General features: G+C 39.8%; 1 protein-coding gene across 1 annotated transcript in view; it reads right to left on the bottom strand.

The window, feature by feature from the left end:
• The window catches only part of LOC126354168 (DDB1- and CUL4-associated factor 1-like), a 220,311-nt gene that overhangs the window by 120,545 nt on the left and 72,624 nt on the right, over positions 1–27,142 (bottom strand). Inside the window, exon 8 of the mRNA XM_050003600.1 lies at positions 1,985–2,101. Within this exon, the coding sequence (XP_049859557.1) occupies positions 1,985–2,101 (117 nt within the window). The remainder of the gene's footprint in view (positions 1–1,984; positions 2,102–27,142) is intronic.

Below are 27,142 nucleotides of genomic sequence, written 5' to 3'. Positions count from 1 at the left end.
ACATCTAGTTACAAAGAACCATTTCAACTGTGCAATGAGCAAAACAAATAATATCCTTGATGTAGCTTATCAGAAGGAAACTCTAATACAACTACTATCCATCAACAAGTAGTTTATAGTTCCACCACTCTTCCCTTAAACCCCTGTCAAATTTTCACTGTAGTTCTAAATTAAGTTTCTAGATGAGTCTTGCAATTTTTCAGTTACTATTTGCATAGAACCCATTGCAGCTCCTGATCATACTGTCAGGGCTTTGATAATGTTTCGTCACATTTTCCTAATTTGTCAAACATTGCAAAATTCATTTATGTATGCACGTCTGTTACTATTACTAGTGAAGATATTTGTATTAAATTCCTTTTTTTTAGCATTCAGATTTTTGTAAAAGACTTTCAATTCATATGATTATCTCATTAGATACTCCATAAATGTATGACATACTTATCAAAAGATTGCACAGAATGGAATCAGAGATATAAATGTCAAGAAATATATTATCCAGCTGACTACTGTTAACTAGTTTTCTGGACATCACAAAAGAAAATAGTGAATTGGATATTGCAGAATTGTTACTTCCAAAAGGGGCAATCAGTAAACAATGCAGATCCCTATTTTTCAAGGCAGTCTCCAGTCAATGTGGTGGCCTTATAAGCCACCTTACTGGGAGGTACCAGTCTACTGTCCGAGATTGCAGTCAACGTCATGCTGCATCAATAACCTCCCCGTCATCCACATATTGCTTCCCGTAGAGCGCATCCTCCATTGGGCCAAACAGATGGAAGTTGGAACGTGCAAGATGCACGCTATAGGGTGGACGAAGAAGAACAGTCCAACAAAGATCTGTGAGCTACTCTTGGATGCGCAGAGTGTATGAGGCCTTGAATTGTCATGGAGAAGGAGAAATTTGTTTGCATTTTTGTACCAATGAACATCCAGAAGTCATTTCTTTACTTTCCTGAAAATAGCACAATAAACTTCAGAGGTGATCATTACACCACGGGGAGGACATCAAACAGAATAATCCCTTCAGAATCCCAGACGACCAGGAGCATGACTTTATTGGCTAGGATGCGGCTTTGAAATTTTTCTTCTGGGGACACCACTCCATGGACTGCCATTTTGTTTATGGTTTGAACTGATGAACCGATGCTTCATTGCCTTTGACAATATTAGACAAAAAATTGTCATGAGTAGCCTCTTAATGTGCAAGCAATTTTGCACAGATGGTCTTTCGTTGTTCTTTATTATGGTCTTCCATTAGGCAGCGAGGAACCCAGCAGTACTCCAACTGTTGGATGAGTGTGTCAGTATTACCAACAGAGACACCCAGCTCAGCAGCAAGATATTTATTTTTGATCTATCAATCACTGCGAATGGCAGTGTCCGAGTCTGTATGTTCCAATATTGTGGGAGTCACAGCTGCCTGCAGGTGGCCGGCATGCGGAAGATCACATACATATACATGACATCATCGCAATGACGACAAGTTGCCTCACCCAATGATTCACCATGCTTCTGTCCACTGCCAAGTCTCCACAGACATTCTGCAAGTGCCTATGAATATCTGTGATGCTCTGATTTTCCACCAAAAGAAACTCAGCGATAGCTCTCTGCTTGGAACACATCTCCGTTACAGATGCCATTTTGAAGGCTATGTATAGTGCCACTACCTATCGGAACTTTGTGAAACTATAGAGACTCACACGGGAATATTCCACAATATCCCACAACAAAACCCGCATTTACTTATTAAACACCCCCTGCAGCTGTATATTTCGGTGGCTCAGTCCATCCAGCACTCTTATTTAGAGAAGATCTCCAAATCAGAGCAAAGAGAGAGACTGCTGTTTGCCCTAACTGCACTAAACAGAGACTAGAATGAAATCAGCTTCACTGTATGTTTCAACTTATAAATGAAGAAGATACTTATTTTATGCAATACATGCCTGTATTTTAAACACTATTTATTCTAAAGATTCTGTACCTGGAGTGTTTGTTGTACTTGCTGATCTGGCAGGTGTAGTTAGAGGTGGAGACATGACACTGTTTTCACCACACTCCTGATTGTTGACTAACTGTTTATGTGATAATTCAGAAGAATCTAGAAAACAGAAAAAAAAATAGCAATCACAATGTCGCTATCAGCATTAAATCAGTATTATAATTATTCAGCAAACACAGTTGCAGTCACGAGGAAGTTATTGCTTTTTATTTGTAGATGACGAGTTTGGATCTTACTGCAGGTATCATCATCAGATCTACATTCCTTGGTGATACTAGGAATTCCTTATGTGGAGCAGGCCCATCCACACTGATGTTGAGAACACTGCGGCTGTGTTACCAATGCCAGCACGGATGAGCCTGTTTCATGACAGGGATTCCTACTACCGCCAAGGAAAATAGATCTGATGATGATCTCTGCACAAGATCGAAACTGATCATCTACAAATGCAAAGTAACAACTTTTAAACAACTTATATGCAACCCCAACTGTGTTTACTAAAGCATTAAACACGTTTAGTTTTTTTTCCTGGAGCAAGGCTCAAAAAAAAAAAAAAAACATTGTATGATTAAACAGAATCTTGGTAAAACTTCCTTTAAGAATGTGTTAAAAATTTACATATTAATATTCTGAATTAGGATTAATTGCTATTCACACACAGCGGAGGCAATTAGCAGCAGACATGCACATTTAAAAGTAGACTACGCTATACACACAGAATAACGGGAATGTTTGAAATGAGTAGTGGCAGCCATTGGCTACACAACTTGACAAAGACCCCTGGATGAGTTCAAACAGAGAATTCGGGATGCAATTCACAGTATCCCAGCTACGATGTTGCAGCGGTCAATAAGGAATCTCAACAGCAGATTCCATGAAAGTATTTGTACAGGAGGATGCCATCAAAAGGACGCAATTTTTTAAAAAATGATGAATGCCATCAATGTTTCATAAATGGCAAATTTCTAAGGTTTCAATTCCTATGAATGCAATTTCTTTTCTTCATCACTTCTAGCTTTTTTGGATTGTGGAAATGTTCTCATTTTTATTTGTCACCCTGAACATGGTAACTTTCGTTCCAGGCACTGAGGTCCTCTGAAGAAGGACTTTGAAAACTTATTCTACTATTAAATGTGCCTTTCCACCACAGATTTTCCACTATTTAAAGTTTACATATTGGCACACAAGGTAGCAATAGCAACATTGCTGTAGTTAAGACAAATCAATCTCTAACATATATAACCGTGGGTTACAAAACAAAACAAAACAACTAACGAATTGTGTTAATCCCCCTGCAGACACAAATATTTCAAGTGTCCTATAGTTCCAATCCTCAATTTAAGTTTTCGTCAAATTCTATTCTTACTGTTGTTATATTTGCACCGGCACAAAATTCTGGGAATGTAAATGAAGGATGTCCTTCCATTGTCAATAACCAGGTAAATGTTGTGGTTCACTGTAGTACAACAATGGCTCAGCAGATTAGATGTTCCACTTTATAGTGATGATTTGAAATAAATGTAAACTCAAAACACAGTTTCTTGAATGACACTGAAAAGAAATTTAGTTTTCCAGGGAGCAAAAAACAGTTTCTCATTATTAAAACAGATAATCAATTGACACTAACTTCAAAAACTACTAGTTGTTTCTCCTTCTTGAGAGAGGCACAAAATGATATAATTGGGAGGGCATGGGATGGAGTGATGGTGTAGACAAATTTACTCACAAACAGTACATCCATGCAATGGCTACACATACTCATTATCTATCAGTCCACACACTACACACTTGTCTTTCCAATCACACACAGTTCTTTTTCAAACACAATATCTGTAGAAACAGCTTTTAGAAAAAGAAATGGAATGGAGATAATTCACAATTTACCTTTCCACAGAATCACTGAATCACTTTATAGTTATATCAAATTATTAAAAAAATCACTGAATCTCTTTATAGTTATATCAAATTATTTTTAAAAAATCAGAAAAATTACATTCTTGCATTAATATTCCCAATAAAATGCCACTTCCTAATCTACAGAAGGATTTTTACACAATTCTCTTCCTGAAACTGCAACCATTTATCAGTAAATAACGGTAATTCCAGCAAATAAATATATTTTGTTTTCGAACATGAGATCACTGCCAATCATCAGTTACAATAGGATAGTTTCGCTTTACCCAAACATGTTTCAGCACTTTTTGTGCTATCTTCAGTGGATTATTTCATTTTCTTTTTTGTTACATATTAACATTTAGAGAAACTCTTGGTACAAAATATTTACAATTGTGAAATAATATAGATCATTTGTTTACAGTTCACAGTTGAGATATGTATTAACGACTTGATGCACTGTATGTTGTTTATTACACCATGTCAAAGTTCTAGTTATAACTTAATTGGCAAAAGTGTGGACGTATGCATTAGTTTATATAACTTATATGAAGATACTGGGTATTTATATTGGTAGCTTAGTCTGCTACACAACTTACAACTTGTCATCTGCAAACAGCAAAACATAATTTTTATTTTTCTGTTTATTATGCATTTACGAATGGAAATGAGTACATACCACTTTTTTGTGTGTAACTGACGGCTTTGATGCTGTATTGTTTTCTCATATGTTTCGGCGTGGTGAATACGCTGATTTCTGTGACTTATGGTCGTTCAACAATGCAATTTCTATGAATTTTCAAACATGGGAAGAATTTTTTGCTGCTATTACATGTTGCTGTAGCTGTTTAGTATTCACTGGTTTTGTGGCGTGTTTGTCCGTGTGAGACGCTCAAGTTTGAAATGTATTTGGCATTTGTGGTGTGTGTGTGTGTGTGTGTGTGTGTGTGTGTGTGTGTGTGTGTGTGTTTGTTTGTTTTAGAACTGGGGCACAGAGAGAGAGAGAGAGTGGGTGGTTTCTTTTATTTCTTTTATTTTTTCATGGGTAGTTTTGGTATGGGTGTTATTTGTATGACTTCTTAGTTCTGTGATGTTGTTGCTTTGGATGAATTCTAATGTTTTGGCAATGTATTCCTGTTTATGACTACAATTGAATTACCATTGTCAGATTTTGTGATAACGGCATTTTCTAGTGTTAATTTGTTCTGTAGTTTTCTTCTGTTTTTTCCTTCAGCTGTCTTTGTTTTCTTTTATGGTGGTTTTGTTTTGTTTGATTATGTTTCTCATTTCTTCCTCAGCTACTACTTCTCTTGGTATATTGACATTGAATTCAGGTGTGTCTAGTTTTTGTTGTTGCTTTCTGATGTGTTCAGTGTCTGTTATGATATTTTCTATTGTCTTGTGGGACACCATTGTGTTTATGTTGTGTTTGGGACCCTATTCAAGTAGGCTGCTTTGTTGTTCAGATAATTTCATGTCCGTTAGATCATCATGGAAAGAAACCTCCAATTACAAGGATACATACCAACAACAAACACACAAGAAATATCAGCCATACTCAAGCTCATCGCAGGGCAAAACAACTTCACATTCAACAACAAATTTTACTCTCAACAAGATGGGCTACCCATCGGATCCCCAGTGGCCTCCTAGATTGAAGAAATGTATGATGAGATAAAAGAAATTATTCAGATAGTGAAGGGAGATGAATATTTAATAGCCATGGGGGACTGGAATTCGGACAGTAGGAAAAGAAAGAGAAGGAAAAGTAGTAGGTGAATACGGACTCGGGGTAAGGAATGAAAAGGGAGCCGCCTGGTTGAATTTGGCTCACAGCATAACTTAATTATAGCTAACACTTGGTTTAAGAATCACGAAAGAAGGTTGTATACGTGGAAGAGGCCTGGAGACACTGGAAGGTTTCAGATAGATTATACAATGGTGAGACAGAGACTTAGGAACCAGGTTTTAGATTTTAAGACATTTCCAGAGGCAGTTGTGGACTCTGACCACAATCTAGTGGTTATGAACTGTAGATTAAAACTGAAGAAACTGCAACAAGATGGGAACTTAAGGAGATGGGAGCTGAAAAAACTGAAAGAATCAGAGGATGTTGAGAGTTTCAGAGAGAGCATTACGGAATGACTGATAAGAACGGGGGAAAGAAATACTGTAGGAGGAGAACGGGTAGATTTGAGAGATGTAATAGTGAAAGCAGCCGAGGATCAAGAAGAAACTTTAACAAGGTGGAAATTTAAGGAGATGGGAGAGATGAATAAACTGAAAGAATCAGAGGATGTTGAGAGTTTCAGAGAGAGCATTACAGAATATCTCACAAGAAGATCATGAAGGTGAAATCAGAGAGATTCGAGCTTACACAGAGGAATACCAGCAATCATTCTTCCCACAAACTATACACGACTGGAACGTACCCTCCAAGGAGGTTTATGTTGTAATTCACTGATTACTGTTTGTTGACTCTGGTAATCTTATACAGGCCATCCTATCTGATGCGTGTAAGACAAGACCAATAGCCATCAAGGCGTCCTACTTGCTAGGCATAGACGTATGCTTGTAGCCATGAAAGGGTTGATGAGGCTTAATTAATCCAGAGAATTAGCTACTCAATTCGCATACAACAAGCTTTTTGCATTACTCAATTCGCATACAACATGCTTTTTGCATTAGTAATGACATTTCTAAGAACCTTCCAATACTGTTTGTAATGGGCTACTGCAGATAGATTGTGATTATGTCTAATATTTTGATATGACATGCACTTTGTTACTACGTGATGTATAAGAGAGGTGAGAGTCCGTGGTCTTCTGTACCTGCTGTAAGGTTCACATTCGGCAATCTTTCATCTCTCTTTCGTCTGACACTCTTTCTATGGCATTTCTTTGACATGTCGCAATAGTTGATAAATCTCTCTCTCTCTCTCTCTCTCTCTCTCTCTCTCTCCTTCTTCTTTTTTTTTTTTTTTTTTTTTTTTTTTTTTTTTTTTTTTTTTTTTTTTTTTTTTTTTTGGGATCCTAGACCTTGGTACATGTCTTCTGTGACTCCTTTGATCAACTGTGTGATTTTGCTGGTTTCTGTCATATTTGGAATGTGACACAAGGCCAAAACATTCTGTATTTTTCCGTGACATTGGGCCCTGTTACTCAATTTTTTGTCAGCTAAGTGGTCTGGCTGCTGATATTCAGAAAATGGTTCCTTCACTTTGGCCTGGAATTTGTCCCTGCTAGCAATCTTCCCTTTGTTGATCTCGAACCACTGCTGTGCTGTGCCATCCACATATCATGTCATCTCACCAGTCTAATTCGGTGATTCAGATGAATCCTTTAGCCATTTCATCAGGTCTTCACCAGCTGGATGAACAAATGACTTACTGCTGCTTTGGAATCCACTGGTCTTCTGAATATACAGGCCTTGGGAATGATGTACTGCTCGTTTTCTGGTTCATGTCCTTGTAGGTGTGGTTTTTACACTGCCTAACTGGCACCACACTGATGTAGACATTTTCAGCTACCAAATGTCTCCACCAAGCAACGTCACATTGTAACCACAATTGAACCCAAATCCGAAAGCAAGGTTGTCAAGGAAGTATAACACTTCACAGTAAAAGCACATTTATTACGCATGCCGATGTAGAAAGAGCACAGAACTGACTACTAGACGAAGAGTGCATACAGATGTTGAATATTCCAGAATAAGCAAACATCACAAACTTATGAAGTTCTGAGAACCTTTAGAAATGAGAAATACTAAGTAACAAATACTTGCTGGCAGTCAGATTTGAACTGCAACCCACAGCACAGCAGTTAGTGATGCCAACCACTATGCTAACATTGCATGCAGTAAAGCTCGCTGTGCAATGAATTATAAATACAACTTCTTAACGTAAAAACCATATTAGTTTTATATTACTTTGAAAATCCAGCTTCTTTTTGCACTACTGAGTGTTTGCAAACTGCTGCCAAGAATAGCCTGTCAGTTTGAAACTCATAATGTCATTATTTGTTCCCAATAAATAGCATCATTAACAGTAACTAGTTGCTATTTTTACTTTAATGTAGGAATTAACCTGTATTTTCAAACATCCACAGTCTCATAATATCGATTTTCAATAAAATAGCATTAACTTGGCATACTGTACACAAGGATTATGGGCTACACTTGACAAGGAAAGCTAACTTTGTCTAGTAACAGTGTTTCTTATCACTCACCCTCCTCTCCTGAAGGCAGCACCTTTGTGAGGTAGCAGATGTAAGTTCTGGCCTTGAAATTATATGAAAGCATAACTGTAAATACCACACACAAATGTTATTGGAAATTAAAGCGTCCCACACCTGTATAGCTTCTGCCGTTAAATTGAGAAGACGTCACTTGCTTTTAATTAGATCTATGCTGAAATTCTAAGACTGTTACTCAAACTGCATAATTTTAATCCTTAATATTCATTAGCATCAAGATGTATTTTAACATGTCTATGGATTTGGGCACAAGACAAACTAAATGTCACTCTTAAATGAGCTCAAAGTGCACTGAAAGATAATTTGAATAGTGTCCTCTTCAGGAAGGCAGAAGAAAGTCTCTTTCCATACATCAGGTTATATTACAATAAAAACTTTCATTGGTGAGTTGAGAAGAATGCATACAGGTTTCATTACTGGTTCCTGGATAAGTGAAAACACACTAAGAGCCATCCTTTCCCTCAAGTGCACTAAACATCCTTTCTCTTTTTATTTCACTCCTTCAAAATGGAGTTGGCCATTATGTAACATTCAATTACAAATGCTACACAACAATGAAGGAAATATTTCTGCAAGTTGAAATTATGCAATTGCTGCCATTCCATACGGTTCCCGCAAGATGTGGCAACTGCCCACATTTTGTTTTCAGCAGTTCTCATGAAATGTTTCTGGCTATTTTTTCTTCCTTTGGGGATGTTCCTTGGCCCATCCTCACTGTATCAGGTTACTTTCTAAGGGCTTTTTGAAAATTAAAATGTATGAGACAGGTTCACCCACTAGCAATGCACTGAAAAAAACAAATATGTAGATGCACTGGACGATTTTTAAATGAAAGTATGTGAGTTATGGGTTTTTTCCAGGCCAACAATGTGGCTGCATTGAGAAGAATGTTGGTCATTTTAACATTATATTTTACACACATCTTTAAAATTACTTTTCAAGGAAAAATGAATGGATCTGTCAGCAATAATACATTTTTCACTTAATTAAGGCATTAGTCACATTTAAAAATGAGAAGCTGTTCTTTTCTGACTCATTCACTGTCTGACCTTTGGTGTACAGAACTATATAAAATTTTATATCAACAGAAAATTATCTGTTTACTACGAAACATTTTTCAGTAGAAATGAGAAGTTTCTTCTGTTTGTTTGCTTAATTACAAATGGGCTGTTTGTTACTGCATGTAAATCTCAATCATAAAAATGATTTTTGTCAAACTAAAGATGGATTCCACAGCATCATGACTATTGTATGCTGGGATCACATCTTACCTTACACAGATAACTAACATAACAGGAAAATATGTTTACAGACTGTATTAAAATGAAAGATTGTAAAGTTGAACAATCTTAAGACACTAATAAGAAGGTCCACATAAAGAAAAAGTTCCTTGACTTTTTGTTGGATATATTAATAAAGATTGTCCCATTACAGCCTGGTAGACAAATGCACATTTAAGATCACTAAACACAAACAATGAAAACTGCTACTGTAATTTTCCTTCATTAGTAAATGGTTTTGGAAATATACTGTACAAACCCAAAATGTGACAGGTTTGGCAACTATAAAGAGAGACAATGGGAAAATGTGTCATCATTATCAATGAATCATTCAAATTCATGGTATTAAACAACTGGACAGCTGAATGTGTATATACAGAGCGGTCCAAAAATGTAGACATTCTCTGATAGTTAATTTCTTTGGAAAAATGACAGCATTGCAATTTTGTGTGGTAGCATTGTTGTGATACATTTCATTTATTGAACAAAAGATATTACGTCCTTAAATACATGTGTCAGAGAAAAAGTGTTCGAGACAGATTAGTCGATAAGTGTTGAGTACCTCACTGTTAGGAGGTGTTTTAAATTGTATGTGCTGATACCAGAGCTAATTGTCCAGTGAGTGTACGGAAGTGGGTAGCAGTTAGATGACCCTACCTGCTGAGTTGGGGATAAGAGTTCAATGGAGCAGGCAGTGAGGTAGAAAGAACTCCATGAAATTCAAGAATGCAAAATGTCAAAGATAATAAATGTATTGTAATTGTTCACTACCAAGTTGAATATCAGATATGTTTGTAGTACAGAGAGGCAGTAAACAAGTTGGTAACTGCCCTCATTTATCATGTACTGAGTTGGGATTTTGAAGATAATACAAGAAGGTGAAGTGAATATCCTTTCTTATTTATGTGGTGGAGTGAATGAGAAGTTAAGGTGGTGGTGGTTGGGATGTTTAAGGGGGACTAAACAACTAAGGTCATCAGTCCCCCATTCCAAAAATAGGCGAGACGAAAATTTACGGAGCAGGTAAAACGCCAAGGGGGGAGACGCCCCTCCCCCCAGTCACTGAAAGAACACCAATGTGGCAGCGAATGCTAGAGACAAGAAGAGTACAGACGAACACCGGACAGAAAGAAACGGAAGAAAAGAAGAGGGCCGGAGACTGGTTGACTGACCATGAGAACAAAAAAAGGGAAAGAGTCAACCATCCGAATACACACTAAAATCTGCAACCAATGAGAGACTCGAGGACAAGAGACACAGAAAGGGAAAGGGTTAGGACTCCCCTAAATAGAACCATAAAAAGGACTACCACGGATAAAATTTAAAACGTCGTCAGCCATGGAGGCATCGTCGCTTAAAACCAAAGGCAACGTGCCCGGGAGATTAAAAGACTGCCGGAGGGTGCACAGTCGGGGACACTCCAACAAAATGTGGGCTACCGTCAACCGGGACCCGCACTGACACAGGGGGGGGATCCTCCTGACGTAAAAGATGTCCGTGCCTCAGGTAGGTATGGCCGATGCGGAGCCGACACAGGATGACAGAGTCCCTGCGAGAAGCCCGCAGTGAGGACCGCCACACATCGGTCGTCTCCTTAACAACCCGCAGTTTATTCGGCGAAGTCAGGCTACGCCACTCGTCATGCCATATCCCAAGCACCTTATGGCGCAACGCCAGCTGCAGATCACGAGCCTGGAGGCCGATCTCCAAAGTGGGGGCGTCGATCGCCCCTTTGGCCAGCCTGTCGACACGTTCATTCCCCAGGATGCCAACGTGACCTGGCGTCCAAACAAAGACCACGGAACGACCAGAGCGGGTAATGGCAAAAACAGACTCCTGAATAAAGGATACCACAGGAGAACAGGTATAGCAGCGGTCGATAGCCTGGAGGCTGCTCAGGGAGTCACTGCAGATGACGATGGACGTACCTGAGCAGGAACGCATATGCTCAAGAGCGCGCAATATGGCCACCAGCTCTGCAGTAAAAATACTGCAGCCAGCTGGCAAGGAGCGCTGTTCAACATGGGCAGCGTGAGCAAAAGCGTAGGCAGTACGACCATCCACCAGGGAACCATCAGTGTAGACAGGCTCACAGCCTGAAAATGGGGCGAGGAGCTCAAGAAAACGACGACGGAGGGCCACATGCGGAACCGAGTCCTTGGGTTCCCGTGCCAAGTCCAGGCGGACAGACGGCCGGGGCATACACCTGGGAGGCGTGGGTGCACGGACCTGGAAGGGTGGCAGAAGAGGGAACGACCCCAGTTCCGACAGCAGGGACTGGACGCGGACAGCAATGGAAAGCCCAGACCAAGGTCGCCGGTCGGGCAGAGGGAGGACCCTGGCAGGGAAAAGCAGGCAATGATTGGGATGGCACGGTGAGCAATGCACGTGGACAGCATAGTCGGCGAGCAGTCGGTGGCGGTGAATCCGCAGCGGGGGAACCCCGGCCTCCACCAGTAGACTATCCACGGGGCTCGTACGGAAAGTGCCAGTTGCAAGCCGAACCCCACAGTGGTGTATGGGGTCCAACAATGTCAAACTGAGGGTGATGCAGACCCATAGGCCAGGCTCCCATAATCAAGCCTGGACTGCACAAGGGCTCTGTAGAATCGCAACAGCATGCAGCGATCTGCGCCCCAAGACGCGTGGCTCAGGCAGCGGAGGACGTTGAGGTGCCGCCAGCACTTTTGCTTCAGCTGAGTAATATGAGGAACCCATGTGAGCCGGGCATCAAAGACGAGTCCTAAGAAGCGGCTAGTGTCCACCACTTCAAGTAGGTGACCGTCGAGGTAAAGTTCCGGATGAGGGTGGACCGGCCGATGCCTGCAGAAGTGCATATTTTCAGCCTGTAAGGAGGTGAGGTATGAACCAAGTTGGAGGAAGAAGGCACACAGATTCAGGGCATAGACTAGTTGGACCCTGATTAATAATACTTAATGGTGACCGAATATTCAGTAAGCAACATTTATTGCATATAAAAGGAGTGTTCAGGTAGCAACTTATTTTCAGTGTTTGGTGCACGAGGTGAAGTATAACGAACTACCATGCAGCCCAAGCCAAACTGAAACACTTCAACATAGTTCACTGTTTTCTCAATAGATCTTGGCACGTGATTTTCAACTGATGACAAAGCAGCAATGAATGAAGTAAGACTATAATTTGAGAAGGCCATATTGAAGGGGTACTGGAAGTACAAAAACATGATGGAGGTACAATGGCAATGGCGTAATGTGTACAACACTCAACCACCAACATGTACAACAATTTATCATATTCGGGATAAATTTGAAGCTGACGTTGTGCTGAACATTTTACAAGGTCACCTCAAAAATCTGTGAAGAAGAGTGCACGTGACAGTGGGGTAAGCCAACCAAGCATACAACGGATTCTCAAGGCTGCAGAACGGAAAGTATACATTCCAAGATTGCTGCATGCTATGAACAAGGACAATTTGTATTGAAGGATCGAGTTCTGCAAGTGGTTTCAAGATATGCTTTCCAAAGATGAACAGTTAGCAGGGATGGTTATCTGGCCTGATAAGGTGCAATTCAAACTGAACGGTACTGTAAACCACCACAACTGCGAGTACTGGGCTCCTGAAAATCCTCACATTCACATGGATAAACATGTTAATCTACCAATAATTAATCAGGGTGTACACGGGGACAAGGGAAAAAAATTCCCGGTTTTTTCCCGGACATCCCGTTTAAAAAATATGCTTTTTCCTGGGTGAAAATAAACTTTTTCTGTGCTAAGTTGGGTTGGGTTGTTTGTGGGAAGAGACCAAACATCGAGGTCATCGGTCTCATCGGATTAGGGAAGCATGGGGAAAGAAGTCAGCAGTGCCCTTTCAAAGGAACCATCCCAGCATCTGCCTTGAGCGATTTAGGGAAATCACCTAAATTAGGACGGCATACACGGGATTGAACCATCGCCCTCCCGAATGGGAGTCCAGTGTGTTACCACTGCACCACCTCGCTCGGTCCCGTGCTAAGTGACAGTAGGTTTTCTGTAAATTTTCCCTCGGACCTGTAAAACTTATCAATTATTTGAATGGTTAATGTTTCATATACTCGTGTAGAAGTTATTGGGGCGAAAAACGATGGAGGAGAGAAGTTTTGGAAAGACTTAATGAAAAAAGAGAGATGTTTTGGAAAGACCTTTGATTTCCAGCAACATAAGCTGCATATTTTCTTATTACGAAAGTATAAATTCGAATTGCACCAAACACAGCGTGTTAGTTTCCGAAGTGTTGAAACCGAGGTTGCGATGTCCTTTCGTAAGCCAATCATACAGTATCTCATGCCACATGATCTCGTCAGCCGATGACAGCAGATATTCAGAGCATAAGGCACCTGTTATAGTCAGCCAATAGCGAGTTCACTGGTTACGTAGCGCGAACACACAAAGAGAAAAAGTTTACGGTTTATATTAATGTACATAGGATAGCTACAAAAAAAAGCTAAGCTTTCACATGTAATATTGACCTTTTTTGCGTGTTATACTTTAACATACATCACACAAATGTGCCAGTAAATTTAAAATTGTGACATAAATGTCTGGGCTCGAAATTCTTGTAAGTGGATGGTCCAATCAAACAGCTCAATTTTAAATGCTCTGTGATTTAGAAATCCATCCCACTTTCTCACAGGTAACATAATTCACCTTGCACAAAAAGAAATTTACTTTGAAAGTAACACTTTTCGAACCACCATTCGCAATACTATCTGGAGACTGTTAGAAATAGATTCGATTTACCAGTTGCCAGAGAGCGCCAGAAGACAGGCATTACTGCGCGTGAGCAGCTGCAGTGGGGTAGCAAACCCACATGTAAATATGTATAAAGCACTAAGAGAGCTTACATTACACTGTAAAGGAAACAGGGCAACAGAGGATACTCCCAAGAGCATCGAAATTCTGTAAACCATGCTAAAATGCATAATTCGGCTTGAAGTGCACATTGGTTTTTCCCAGCCTCACAATGCAGTAGGTCCCATCTAATATTAAGTTTTTCAGTGTGGTTTTTGGGATGTAAATTTTCTTGGAGTACCAGTACTCTACGATCTCGTTTTTGTTTCTGTATTATGGCATAATGCCACACATGGCAGAAGATGATAACATGCACTTGAATTTCAGCGAACAGTTGGAACTAACCAATACTGTGGAATGAAACACTATGTTTCAAATAAAATGACTGCATCAGGTAAAAAATTAATAAAGCCAAATTTCTTTAGCAAACTTGCAAAAATAGCTTCATTGTTCTGCAAGGCGATTAATGCTTGACTGCTAATAATTTGGAAATAAAATAAAATCAGAAAACTGAAACTAAAAATATATTTTTGCCCTCCGTAATTATGTGGATGTATTTTAATTCACTTGATAGAAATCCGCTTTGTTTTCGTTTGACGTGGGAGCTGTAAACGAAGAGAAGCAGCGAAATCACTTAACGGAAACACTGGTCACGTGGAGACTAATCCCCTCCACACTACAACTCAAAAAACTCCGCGCATGAGCGAATCTGGCTGCATGCTGCTAATGCCTATACAGTTAACAGCCACACTTCAAGTAGCGGGAAGCGGAGAAGGTACTGCTTGTACGCAGGTCAACTGCGCATGGGCTTCAGCCCGCTGGCGACTGGTCAAACGAACCTAATATGAACAGTTGTGACGTCATGTTCATAGCAAGCAGTTTATTGTTATGAAGAATTACACAGTCATCGCCTTTGACATCGTTTTGCTATTTGCAGACGCTTGCGCGTGCAAGGTGTTTTGTTGTTGTAAATTGCGCCTTTCCTTTGCCACTAAAGTATTATTTTTTTCCCTCATTTATATTTTATTGCTGCAGTATCATTCTCCAGTAGCAGGATATTGTAACATTCTTTGCTAGACAATCAATTCTTACCAGTCAAAATTACAAAAATTTAACTGAAAGCTAAAACAATGAAAAATTCCCGGAATTCCGAAAAATTCTCGGTTATTTGCCGGTTACCTCCCGGATGAAAAAATTCCTGGGTTTTTCCCGGATTTCCCGGGTCGTATACATCCTGTTAATGTGTGGTGTGGTCTGTGTTCAAGCAGTTTGATCGGCCGTAATGAGTGAGGTGTATTTTCACATAATGCAAACACTGATTTTACCTGACATCCGAGAGGTGTTTGGAAATGAAAGATTTTATAGACAACAACTTGGATGAAAATCTACCTAGACAATGAACAGGTCAAAGAGGAGCTGTTGAGTACCCATTATGATACAAAGACCTTATACCTCTTGACTTCTACCGATGGGGGAAGGCAAAAAATGAAGTTTATCAGCAGAAGTCAGCTGCAGTGAATGAGTTGTGGGTAACCATCAAGGCATCACGTGTGAACTACAGTGAATGAGTTGTGAGAAACCATCAAGGCACCCTGTGAGGCAATCACACAGCAACACTGACAGCCATAGTTCGGTCAACAGTTCAGTGGCATCGACATTGTTTGGCTGTTAATGGAGTGGCACTCTTGAACACACAAAATAAACTTCTGTCCGTGCAAGAATTTTAATGATATGTCATTTTGTTCTATTAATATTGACCATCAAATAGTATCTATATTTTCTGGACCCCTCTGTAGATGCAGTTCTTTCCCACTAGTTCTTCAGTGGTTTACATGTCAGTCACACTTTCATTATTTTACTCTCTTCTCTGTCCATTGACAAAAACTGTCATTATTTCTCAGAATAGATAAATAATTCATGCTGAAATTAAAATGGACACTACATCATCAGGCTTTGTAGGGCATACCTCTCAACAAATTGTAACAAGAAGCTGTGTAGCCCAAAAATCTATTTCTTTTTCAATAAAAATCCATTTCTTAAGTTTTTTGTATTTTTTAATGGATTTCAGAGTTCCTGCCTCAATTGTCTTCCAGATATACAATGGAGAAAAGTTTTCAAAGATTTTTTTTTTTTTACAAACCTATTTGGAATGACAGAACATATCCTAATGCACTTATTTTTACATTAGTACAGATTACACATCCGAGAACTTTTAGTTTTGTGCTAGTGTTTCTCCCTGGCAGCTCACATAGCCACCTAGCATTGTTGTCAACTGAAACAGTGAGCTCTAGTCAACCTCCTTAAAAAGAAACAGTTACACTTGGATGTAGCCCTACACATTTTGAAAAGGGCAAAATGTTAAGATTGAAGCAAACATTTGCCCCAGCAATGATATCTTTTATCTTCACAGTGTAGATGATTAGACGAGAGCTTCAACATATTGCCAGTGCACCAAAAAGTGGTTGCTGAAAGACTCTACCATCCAGGACAGAAGCAATTGAATTACATTCTCCGTCAGGGTTTCGACTACCTTTCATCATACCCTGAAATGAGAAATGTCTTGCCCACTACCCTTCCCAACCCGCCCACAGTGGTACTCCGTCGTCCATCAAACCTACACATTATACTCATACATCGGTACACAATTCCTGCTTCCAACACCTTACCTCACGGCTCATATCCCTGCGGTAGACCTCGATGCAAGACCTGTCCCATACAGCCTCCCACTAACACCCACTCCAGTCCGGTCACAAACATCTCCCATGCCATGAAAAGCAGAACTACCTGTGAAACCAGTCATGTGATCTACAAGCTCAGTTACAACCAACGCGCTGCATTCTATGTCAGCATGACAACCAACAAGCTGTCTGCCCGCATGAATGGCCACTGACCAACTGTGGCCAAGAAACAAGTGGACCACCCTGTTGCTGAGTATGCTGCCCAACATGACTATCTTCATTTCAATGACTGCTTCACAGCATGTGCTATATGGATCCTTCCCACCAACAACAGCTTTTGTGAATTGCACAGGTGGGAACTTTCCCTGCAATATATCCTACGTTCCCGTAACCCGCCTGGCCTCAACCTTTCTTAGCCTTTCTCTTCACTCATCCAGTCCCTTCCTTGTTCCCATTCCTACACTATACAGCCCTCATACCACCATTGCACCCAGTCTTTTTACTTCTCTCCTCTTCTGTTACTACCACACACCTCCCCCACCTCTCCCCTGCCTTCCATCTAACCTCCCAACTGCACATAGCTGCCCTACCCTCTCTCCATCTTGCCCCTGCACGCTAACAGGCAGCACTTTACTGTCCCCCAGCCCCACCCTACTATATCAAACAGATAAATTCATGTGCAGCAGCATCTTTCCGAGTCAAACAAAGCAACTTAAGATCAGTCTTCATAGTAGGTTGCCAACTGTTAGCAGGTATTTTCTACAAACAAGATGAGTGGAACAATACAGTTCCTGCTGGTTAATATACTTCATTTTTTCTTGTTTAGAAACGTTATGATGAGCTAAAGTTATGATGAGCTACGTGATTACGACTAAAGCACTGAAGATTATACTTGAGAATTATAAGAATTTACATAATTTCTGAAACATAACAGCCTTTTTTTATTATAATAAATATGCACTGAATAACTGCACTCTTTTACTTATGGTATTTTTTGTTATTTGCCAAAGAGTAATATGTTTTAAATATTCTTACTGGTTTGAGTTTTTCTGTTATCAGCTACAGAGCTCTCCAATTTACTACTGAGAATCATTTTCGTCCTTCGAGCACTAGATTTTCTGTGTCCAGGAGAACTAAGCAAAATGGAGAGCTCAAGAGAAGGGCCAGTTGACTAAAACAGATAACAAAATATGTGGGCCAAACATTTATTATGAGAGCTATACATATACTATCCACTTATTTTCAATAAGATGAAAATAATTCTTCAAGCAATTTATGTGCTACGTTACAAGCTATCTTGAATTTTTTGCCCAAGGCTTCAAATAGGTCAAATCTGAAGTATTCACCTAGTAAACTGAGGTTTGAAAAGTGTTCCAGAGAGCATGTTCCAATGGATGTTTTACCACCTACAGATTCCCCACTCCCACCACACACACACTTAGATAATAGATGTATAGTGAGTAATTTCAGCTTCAGAATGAATGTATTCTGTATGCTCAGCAGCAGAAGCAGAAAGATAGGAGCACCAAAAACAGGTAACTAATTATACAAGCTACATGGCAATGAGGTCACAGCAAATGGTTGTGCCCCACGGGTTAGTGGGGAAAATTTAATTTGTTTTAAAGGTACGCATGCCATATGAATGCACACATTCTAGCATTACTGATGACATCTGTTCTAGTGGCTGAGAATGTTTGCCCAAGGAAGTGGCATTGGCCCAATGTAATTCCTAATATATATATATAAATGATTTAGGAGAAAATCTGAGCAGCCATCTTAGACTGATGACAGGTGCTGCTGTAATTAACAATTTAATGTCATCAGAAAATCAAAACCAATTGGAAAATGATTTACACAAGATGTCAGTATGGCACAAAAAGAGGCAATTTACTGCAGGCAATAAAAAGTGGAGGTCATTCACATGAGTAGTAAATAATAATAATAATAATAATAATAATAATAATAATAATAATAATGAAATATATATTGGTTAAATTTCAGTTACCCAATAAATACATAAATTTAAAGGCTATCAATTCCACAAAATACCTAGGAACCCTAATTACAATAAAACTAAAGTATAAATTTGAATTCCACCAAACATGGTAAGTTAGTTTCCAAAGCATTGAAATCAAAATTGCAATGCCCTTTAGTAAGCCAACCATAGTCTGTGCCACATGATCTTGCCAGCCAATGACAGCAGATATTCAGAGCATAGGACACACGATTTAGTCAGCAAATAGCAACATCACTTCAGTAGCACTAACAAACAAAGAATGCTGAAGATTATATGGGTAGATCACATAACTAATGAGGAGTTATTGAATAGAATTGGGGAGAACAGGAGTTTGTGGCACAACTTGACAAGAAGAAGGAACAGGTTGGTAGGACATGTTCTGAGGCATGAAGGGATCACAAATTTAGCATTGGAGGGCAGCTGGAGGGTAAAAATCGTAGAGGGAGACCAAGAGATGAATACACTAAGCAGATTCAGAAGTATGTAGGTTGCAGTAAGTACTGGGAGATGAAGAAGCTTGCACAGGATGGAGTAGCATGGAGAGCTGCATAAAACCAGTCTCAGGACTGAAGACAACAACAAACAAATAGAAAAAGTTGATGGTTTAAATTAATATACATTGTTTAGTTACAAGAAAAACTGAGCTTTCACATATAATATTGGTCTCTTTTTTTGTGTGTATTACACTTTAAGGTGCATCACACAAATGCGCCAGTAAAATTTAAAATAATGACATAAAAGTTTAGTCTTCTGGGCTCAAAATTCTTCTAAGTGACCAGTCCTCAAAGTTTTAAGTTTTAAACAACAGTGAAACACTGTGTAATTTAAGAAATTCATTGCACATTCTCACTTGTAACATAATTCATCTTGCATAAAAGGAATTTCACTTTGAAAGTGATGCTTTTCAAACTGCTGTTCACAATTTTTCTCGAGACCTGTTAGAAATGGATTCACTTCAGCACTTGCCAGACAGTGTTGGAAAACAAGTATAACTGAATGTGTGCTACAATGATGTAAACTAAAATGTATAATTCTGCTTGAAGTGCATGTTCGTATGTCCAGATTCACAATGAAGTAGGACCCAAAGTGATATTAAGCATATCAGTGTAGTTTTCGGGACATAAATTTTCTTCGAGTGTCTGTATTGTACTGTACTCTTCTGTACCGGGGTGTATACACGGATAAGGGAAAAAATTCCTGGATTAAAAACACACCTTTTCCCAGGTGAAAACACACTTTTCCATGTTAAGTGACAGTACACTTTCCCTCTGAACTATAAAACTTATCAGACCTTTGAATTGTTAAGCATTTATACATGGCACAGAACTTCCAAGCACTTTAGAAATCCAACCCCTGGGGGAAAAAAGAAAAAGTGTTTTGGAAATTCCTTTGATGTGCAGCAACACGTACGCTGAAAATTTTTGTATTACAATACACTGCATAATTTCGTATTACAGAAGAATAAATTCTAATGCCACCAAAGACAGCACGTTAGTTTCCCTTAAGATGCATCACATAAAAGGGGTAGTAAAATTTTAAATAATGACACAAATGCCTGGTCTTTTGGGGTTGAAATTCTTCTAACTGGCTGCCCCTCAAGGTGTTACCCTTTAAATGAGAGTCAAATGTCTGTGAATTACGAAATTCAAAGCACATATTTGCACATAACATAATTCATCATGTGTAAAATAAACTTTACTTTGAAAGTAACGCTTTTCATAACACCATTTGCAATATTTTCTGCAATCTTTTAGAAGTTGGTTCAGCAGTTGTCAGAGACCTCCAGAAAACAGGCACAAGCATGGCTACAATTATGTAGGACGCCCGTGTGTTTGTACGTATATAGCATTCATACATTAAGTCATAAAAGAAACAGGGCCATCAGAGGATACTCTGAGAGCATTGGAATTTCGTAAGCCATACTAAAACGCATAATTCAGATTAAAGTGCACATTCACACAGAGATAGGTCCAAACCTGATATTAAGCTTTTCATAATGGCTTTCCAGATGCAAATTGTGTTGAAGTACTAGTACTGTAATACCTCATGTTCGGTTCTTTATTATGGCATAATGCTATGCTTGCCGGAAGATGGAAAATGTGCACTTGAAATTCAGCAAACAGTTGAAACTATTCAATACTGTGCAATGCGACACACTGCTCCAAATAAATTGACTGCCTGTGTAGAAATGATAAATAAAAGCCAAATTTATTTAGCAAATCGAAAAAAAATAATTTCACTGTTCTGCAAGGCAATGAATGCTTCACTTAAATAAATAAATAAAAAAAACATGGAAATACAATAAAATCAGAAACTTGAACTGATAATATGTTTCAGCCTTCCATAATTATGTGAACGTATTTTAATTCACTTGATAGTTTCCAGCTACAGAAATCTGGTTTGTTTTTGTTCAACATGAAATTGTATAGACTGAGGAAACACAAATCCAAGTCTGTAGTAAGTTTGTCAAGTTGAACACCCCTTCTTGGCAAAGTGGCACTTCCACCATGAGGGGCGGTGTGCATTCAAGCCCCAAGGAGGACTTGGGGGGGGGGGGGGGGGGCAGGAGTTGCTGTATTAAGGTAGACAGCTCAACACAAGGAAGTGGCCTACGAGGAGGGAGGTAGACATTGCAAACGGTGATTGCTGGAGTTGTCTTCACTCAAACTGCTATCGCTTCCAGGTTGGTATGAAGGGGGATCCAGTCACTAATGACATCACTGTGAACCAAAGTGCAGCCCCCTCCAGATGATATCCCGGGGCCAGCACGCTTCCAACAGAATGCCCAATAACACGAAACGTTAGGGAGAGGTCATCATGAAAGTGAGTTTCTTGAAGAACAAAACAGAACGAAGGGTAGGAAGAAACAAAGCATTGTATTTATGGGAGGTGGCAATAATATCCGTTATAGTGTTGTAAGAGTCCATGTGAGACATACAGAAGCCGAGGGAAGATCGTGTCATTTGGTCGGTGGTCGTCATTGAAAAGGATGGGGTGACATTCATAAAAACTGAGTCTGATTAGGGATGAGGTGGAGGGGGCAAAGCCCTCCAGGTAGCCTTGTCCTTTGAATTGCACAGCTTCTTCTTCTCAATCGGAGGGAGGGAGGGAGGGAGGAGGCGTTATCAGGTGGCAGTGACGTCAGGAATTGACAAAGAGCGAGTGCTTTTGTGACCCTCTTGAGTGTGGATCTCTCCTCCAGCACGAGGGTGCAAGCTCCTGTCCTGATAATGCTGGGGAGGGGTGTTCGGAGATGGAAAAGAAGGAGTAGGAGCGGAAGGGATGGGAGTTGCCAAGGATGGGGGTAAAAGAGAGAGGTAAGGAGGGGAAGGCGTAACTGAAGCAAAAGTAGAGGAGAGATTTACAGGGTGACGTCTGTCAAATTTCTTCCGGGCCTCAAAGTAGATGAGATGGTCAAGGGTCTTTGTTTTCTGAATACTTTTTACCTTTGTGTACACTGGACACTCTAGTGAGTGGGGAGAATAGAGACCAGAGCAGTTTATACACAGCTAGGCGGTAGAGTGCAAGTGCTCCCCACACGAAAACGGCGGCCACAGTCACCACAGATGGGAGTGGCATCACATCTCAAGGACTTGTGGCCGAACTTGAGGCAATGAAAGCAACGTATGGGAGGTGGAATGTACAGTTTCACATCGCATCTGTACTCCATTACCTTGACCTTCTCTGACAGTGTGTCCCCTTCAAATGCCATGATAAAAAGTGCCAGTGTCTACATGATGGTTATTAGGGGCTTTCTGGACAGGCTGGATGAAATGAATGCCATGTTGTTCCAGATTCGCCATAAGTTCATCATCAAAATCGAGGAGAAGGTCTCTATGGAAAATTACATCCTGTGGCATACTGAGTGACTTGTGAGAAGCGTTGGCCCCCTGAAGCGACAAATTTTGAGATCTTGATGGTAAGTGAAGACATAAGTTGATAAAAAATGTAAGGACTTCTGTATTTCTACACATGTGAGCAAAAATCTTAAGTACTAAAATCAACATCTTTTGCAATGAACTGTTTTCACATGGAGAAAGCAAGTCAAATGGCATATATGTTATATGTTTCATGAAGACCACTGATATTATTTTATTTCAATAAAACGAAACACATTTGGTGACAAAAATACGTATTTCATTGGAGTCACAAGACAGATTTAAAATATCTTCTTGATATCAGAAATAACCTCACAAAAAAGTAAGCCTCTTGTGTATAAGGTGGGGAAGAGCTGTTTAAACCAACACTATAGGTGACTGCCAATAAAATGTTGGCTCTACTACATTTGTTATTGTCTGTTATTTCCCACTGTGTTATGTCTATTATTTTACAGGTAATGTGTGGTTCTCTTTCACGAAATACGTGAGTACATAGTGTACACACTGTCGATGACTGCCACAATTTTCTTCCTCTTATCATCCCTTAACTACACTCTGCCCGAACAAGCCACGGAGGCCCCACATCCTCAGCCCACAGGCATCACTGCATATGGAGGGGCATGAGAACAGCATACCGCTTTCCTGGGCAAATGTTAGTTTCCGAGACCGGAGCCGCTCCTTCTCAATTAAGTAGCTCCTCAGTTTGCCTCACAACGGCCTAATGCATCCCGCTTGCCAACAGTGCTCGGCAGACCAGATGGTCACCCATTCAAGTGCAAGCCCAGAATGACAGTGCTTAACTTCAGTGGCCTGATGGGAACTGACGGCGGCAAGGCCACTGGCTCTTATCATCCATACTTTCTAATATATAAACTACTTCTGAAGCACCAAAATGTGCTAGAATAAATAACATGCCTATAAAACGCCTCACTGTACAATGTTCTTGCGGTGATTCAGTTTCTGAAATTCACTGGCTGTGGCCTGTGACCTGTCACGGAGCACCACAGACCCGAGTCCAAAGATAAACCAAGAAAATCTGCCACATTATGCCTCACACAAACAGACCTGGTCTGCATGCAGATTGTTGAGACTAGGTCCAAAAGGCAGGGCCTGCACATTAGTAGGAAATGATGGGCTTGAGATTTGTAGTCCCGGTCTGTTATAGATACCCACAGAAATGGCCTGCAGCTTTAACCCGTCATTGAAGTCTAAATGTCACAGACGCCACGTTGACAAAATGAGACCATTGTGATCAATCCATGCAACAGATAACTTGCATGAATACTCTGAAAATCAATACTAATGAGGATATGTAGCTACTCACCATAAAGATGATCACTAAGCTGCGCATTGGCACAAAGAAAAGACAATCGCATTCTCACAAATAAATTTTTGGCCATAGCCTTTGTCAGGAAATGAGAGAAAACACATTTGCACAGTCATTCAGACACAACTCGTGCACACATGACCACTGTCCCCAGCCACTGTGTCAACAATCTCTGAGAATCAGATCCGAACAAACCGCTCTTCACACGTCCCTGCCACTCATCGGCAGTTGCTAGGCTAGCAGCACGAAATGGTGGCAGCACCGACTGCAAGCTGAGGGGAGTGGTGGACACAAGAGAATCAGTAAGCATGAGGGAGTAGTGAAGTGGCTCATGTATGCAGCTGCGTCCAGTCAGCGATAATGAATGGCATCTCAGTAAACAAATAATTTCCTCTACTGGGACAAAAACAAGACTTTTCCAAAGTTTTTTCAAATTTCCCTGATTGACCTGACATGTTTGAAATTTCCCTTATTTCCAGAACTTGTGGCAACCCTGATAATAAATTTTAGCATTCTGTAATTACGTGAATGTATTTTATTTCACTTGATAGCTCCCAGTCACAGAAATCCATTTTGTTTTCATTTGGCATGGGAGCTCTAAACTAAGAGGAAATAGCAAAAACACTTCCCCTTAACCACTACAGCTCAGACCGCAGTGCACGTGTGTGAATTGACAACTTAGGCACACCAAAAAATTTTTCCAGTTAGCATCTGGCTCCTCGCTGCAGCTGCTGATACAGCTAACAGCCACACTTAAGCAGCAGAAGTGGGAGAAGGTACTGCTCATACGTGACTCAATTGTGCATGCGTCTGCTGGCAACTGCTCAAGCAAACCGCATGTAAACAGTTGTGACGTCTTGCTCACTGTAAGCAGTTTGTTTTTATGAAATATTGCATACTCTTTGTCGTAAGGCCTTGGCACATTCTGCTAGTGGCAGACGCTTGTGTGTGCATGGTGTTTTGTTGTTTAAATGGCACAATTCCCCAACAATTGAAGTTTTATTTTGTCCCCCGCCCCTCTCGTTTCTGTTTTATTGTTGCAGTATTATAATTCTGAAGTAGCAGGATATGGCAATATTCTTTATCAGAGTATCAGTTGTTATCAGTCAAAATTACAAAAATTTAACTGAAAAATAAGACAATTAAAAATTCCCAGAGTTCCAAAAAATTCCCAGTTTTTGCCTGCATGAAAAAGTTCCTGGGTTTTCCCCAGATTTCCTAGCTGTCCTGAGGCATATACACCCTCTATTATTGCAAAAATGACAAGAGAGTGCCATGGATATGATACACGAGGTGGGATGGTAGTCATGAAAACAAAGGTGTTTATCTTTGGGCAGGATATTGTCACAAAGTCTCAATCACCAACTTTCTCCTCTGAATGGAAAAATATATTGTTGACACCCACCAACATAGGGGAAAATGATGAAGGTGGTTCTATATATCTTGGGCCAAGCACTTAAGTAGGAATAACGGAGTATTTGTGTAGATGAAGACGTAAATGTGAGTCATTTCGTATCTTGCCAAAAATTGCTTTGTCTTGCAACATGAACTGTTCTTTGTTTTGTTTCTAGACAGTTTCACTCACTGGGTACCTCACTCCAATGGCAACTTACATGATTATAGAGAAAGGGTTCTTTGTAATTTACTGATGTATGTACGAATATAGAAATGGTGTGTTGCAAGCTGACTGCCCGAGTTCTCGAATATTCCATTTGTAGATCCAGGATCACACATAGATCCATACTTTCTAGATGAAAATATAAGTGATGATTCACACTGTTTCCAAAAAGAAGGAACACTCTTGGCAGAGGGGAGGTATTTTTTAGCAACAATCTGTATCACCCATACTGACAGGACGTTTTCCACACAATTTTGCATCAACTAAAAGGAAGTCAGTGAAACTTGTCTACTGCAGTATTCACATAAGGAAGCAGAACTGATGGTGGTGCAACAACTGCAATGTTTGCTTTTGGATTCCACAGATCTTCCAGGATTAACAAACCAAAATTGCTTATACTGAACCTTAGAAAAAATTCTCACTTGCAAAGTCCCTTTGCAAGGACTCAGTTTTAACATTTCTGCATTATTTTCTGTGAATGTAGACAAGAAATAACAGCAAGAAAGGGAACATATAAAACATTTTTCTTTCACAATATTTTTTTCTTAGTTATTCTGCCTATTTGAACTGTATTTACTACAACAAACCAATTTTTGTGCAACATATTTATGTTTCTCGTTAAAAGACTGCAAATACGATGTTCCCATCACATTTCTGCATTTTCAAATGTCATTTAAAAACAACCAAGAATTATAGCAGCCATGTTCCATGGGTAGAACACAACATTCAATGCTACTATATTTCTTATTTATCTTTTTTGTATCAATAGTTATTGTGCGGCACAGCTACGATTTTCATGACATACTTCAGAACATGATACTTAAGTTTTCTGATTTTAATAACCTGCTTGGTAACAAACACTCTGCAACATTTTCAAGGTGTTACCACAATTTCTTCTATTTTTCAGTCAACATTTAGAGCAAATTTCTTATTCATATTGTTGTGTTACCTGGCAGAGAACAGCAAATTTCTTTTGGACAGAGTCTCATAAATGACTGGGGCAAGTTGATGAACTAATAGCAGCAACTGATCTAAGGATGCTCTATGTTTTTCTGACAACTTTGACTGTCTTAAATTTTAGGCAGGTAAGGAACACGAAAATATGATATTCCAGTTGCAGTTCAACACAGATACCAGTTCATTACTATCTTCCATGTTTTTCAATGACATCCATCTCTCAGTAAAGTATCTGTGACTTAACATCTCTTTAGTATAATCTTCAAAGCAGAATGGGACTACGTTTTTGCCTAAATTAAAGTTTTTACTAACATGTAAAACACTTTTTGTAAAAGTCAAGTTGCTACTTAACCTCCATTCTCTTAGAGATCATCAAAGCTTCCGATGAAAAATATTTTCGTTGAGGACTATTACATCGTTCAAAACCACA

This window comes from Schistocerca gregaria, chromosome 1 (genome assembly GCF_023897955.1).
Source record: "Schistocerca gregaria isolate iqSchGreg1 chromosome 1, iqSchGreg1.2, whole genome shotgun sequence".
NCBI classification, from domain to species: Eukaryota; Metazoa; Arthropoda; class Insecta; order Orthoptera; family Acrididae; genus Schistocerca; species Schistocerca gregaria.
The sequence above is the reverse complement of the archived record's forward strand: the minus strand, read 5'-3'. Positions and strand labels throughout refer to the sequence as shown.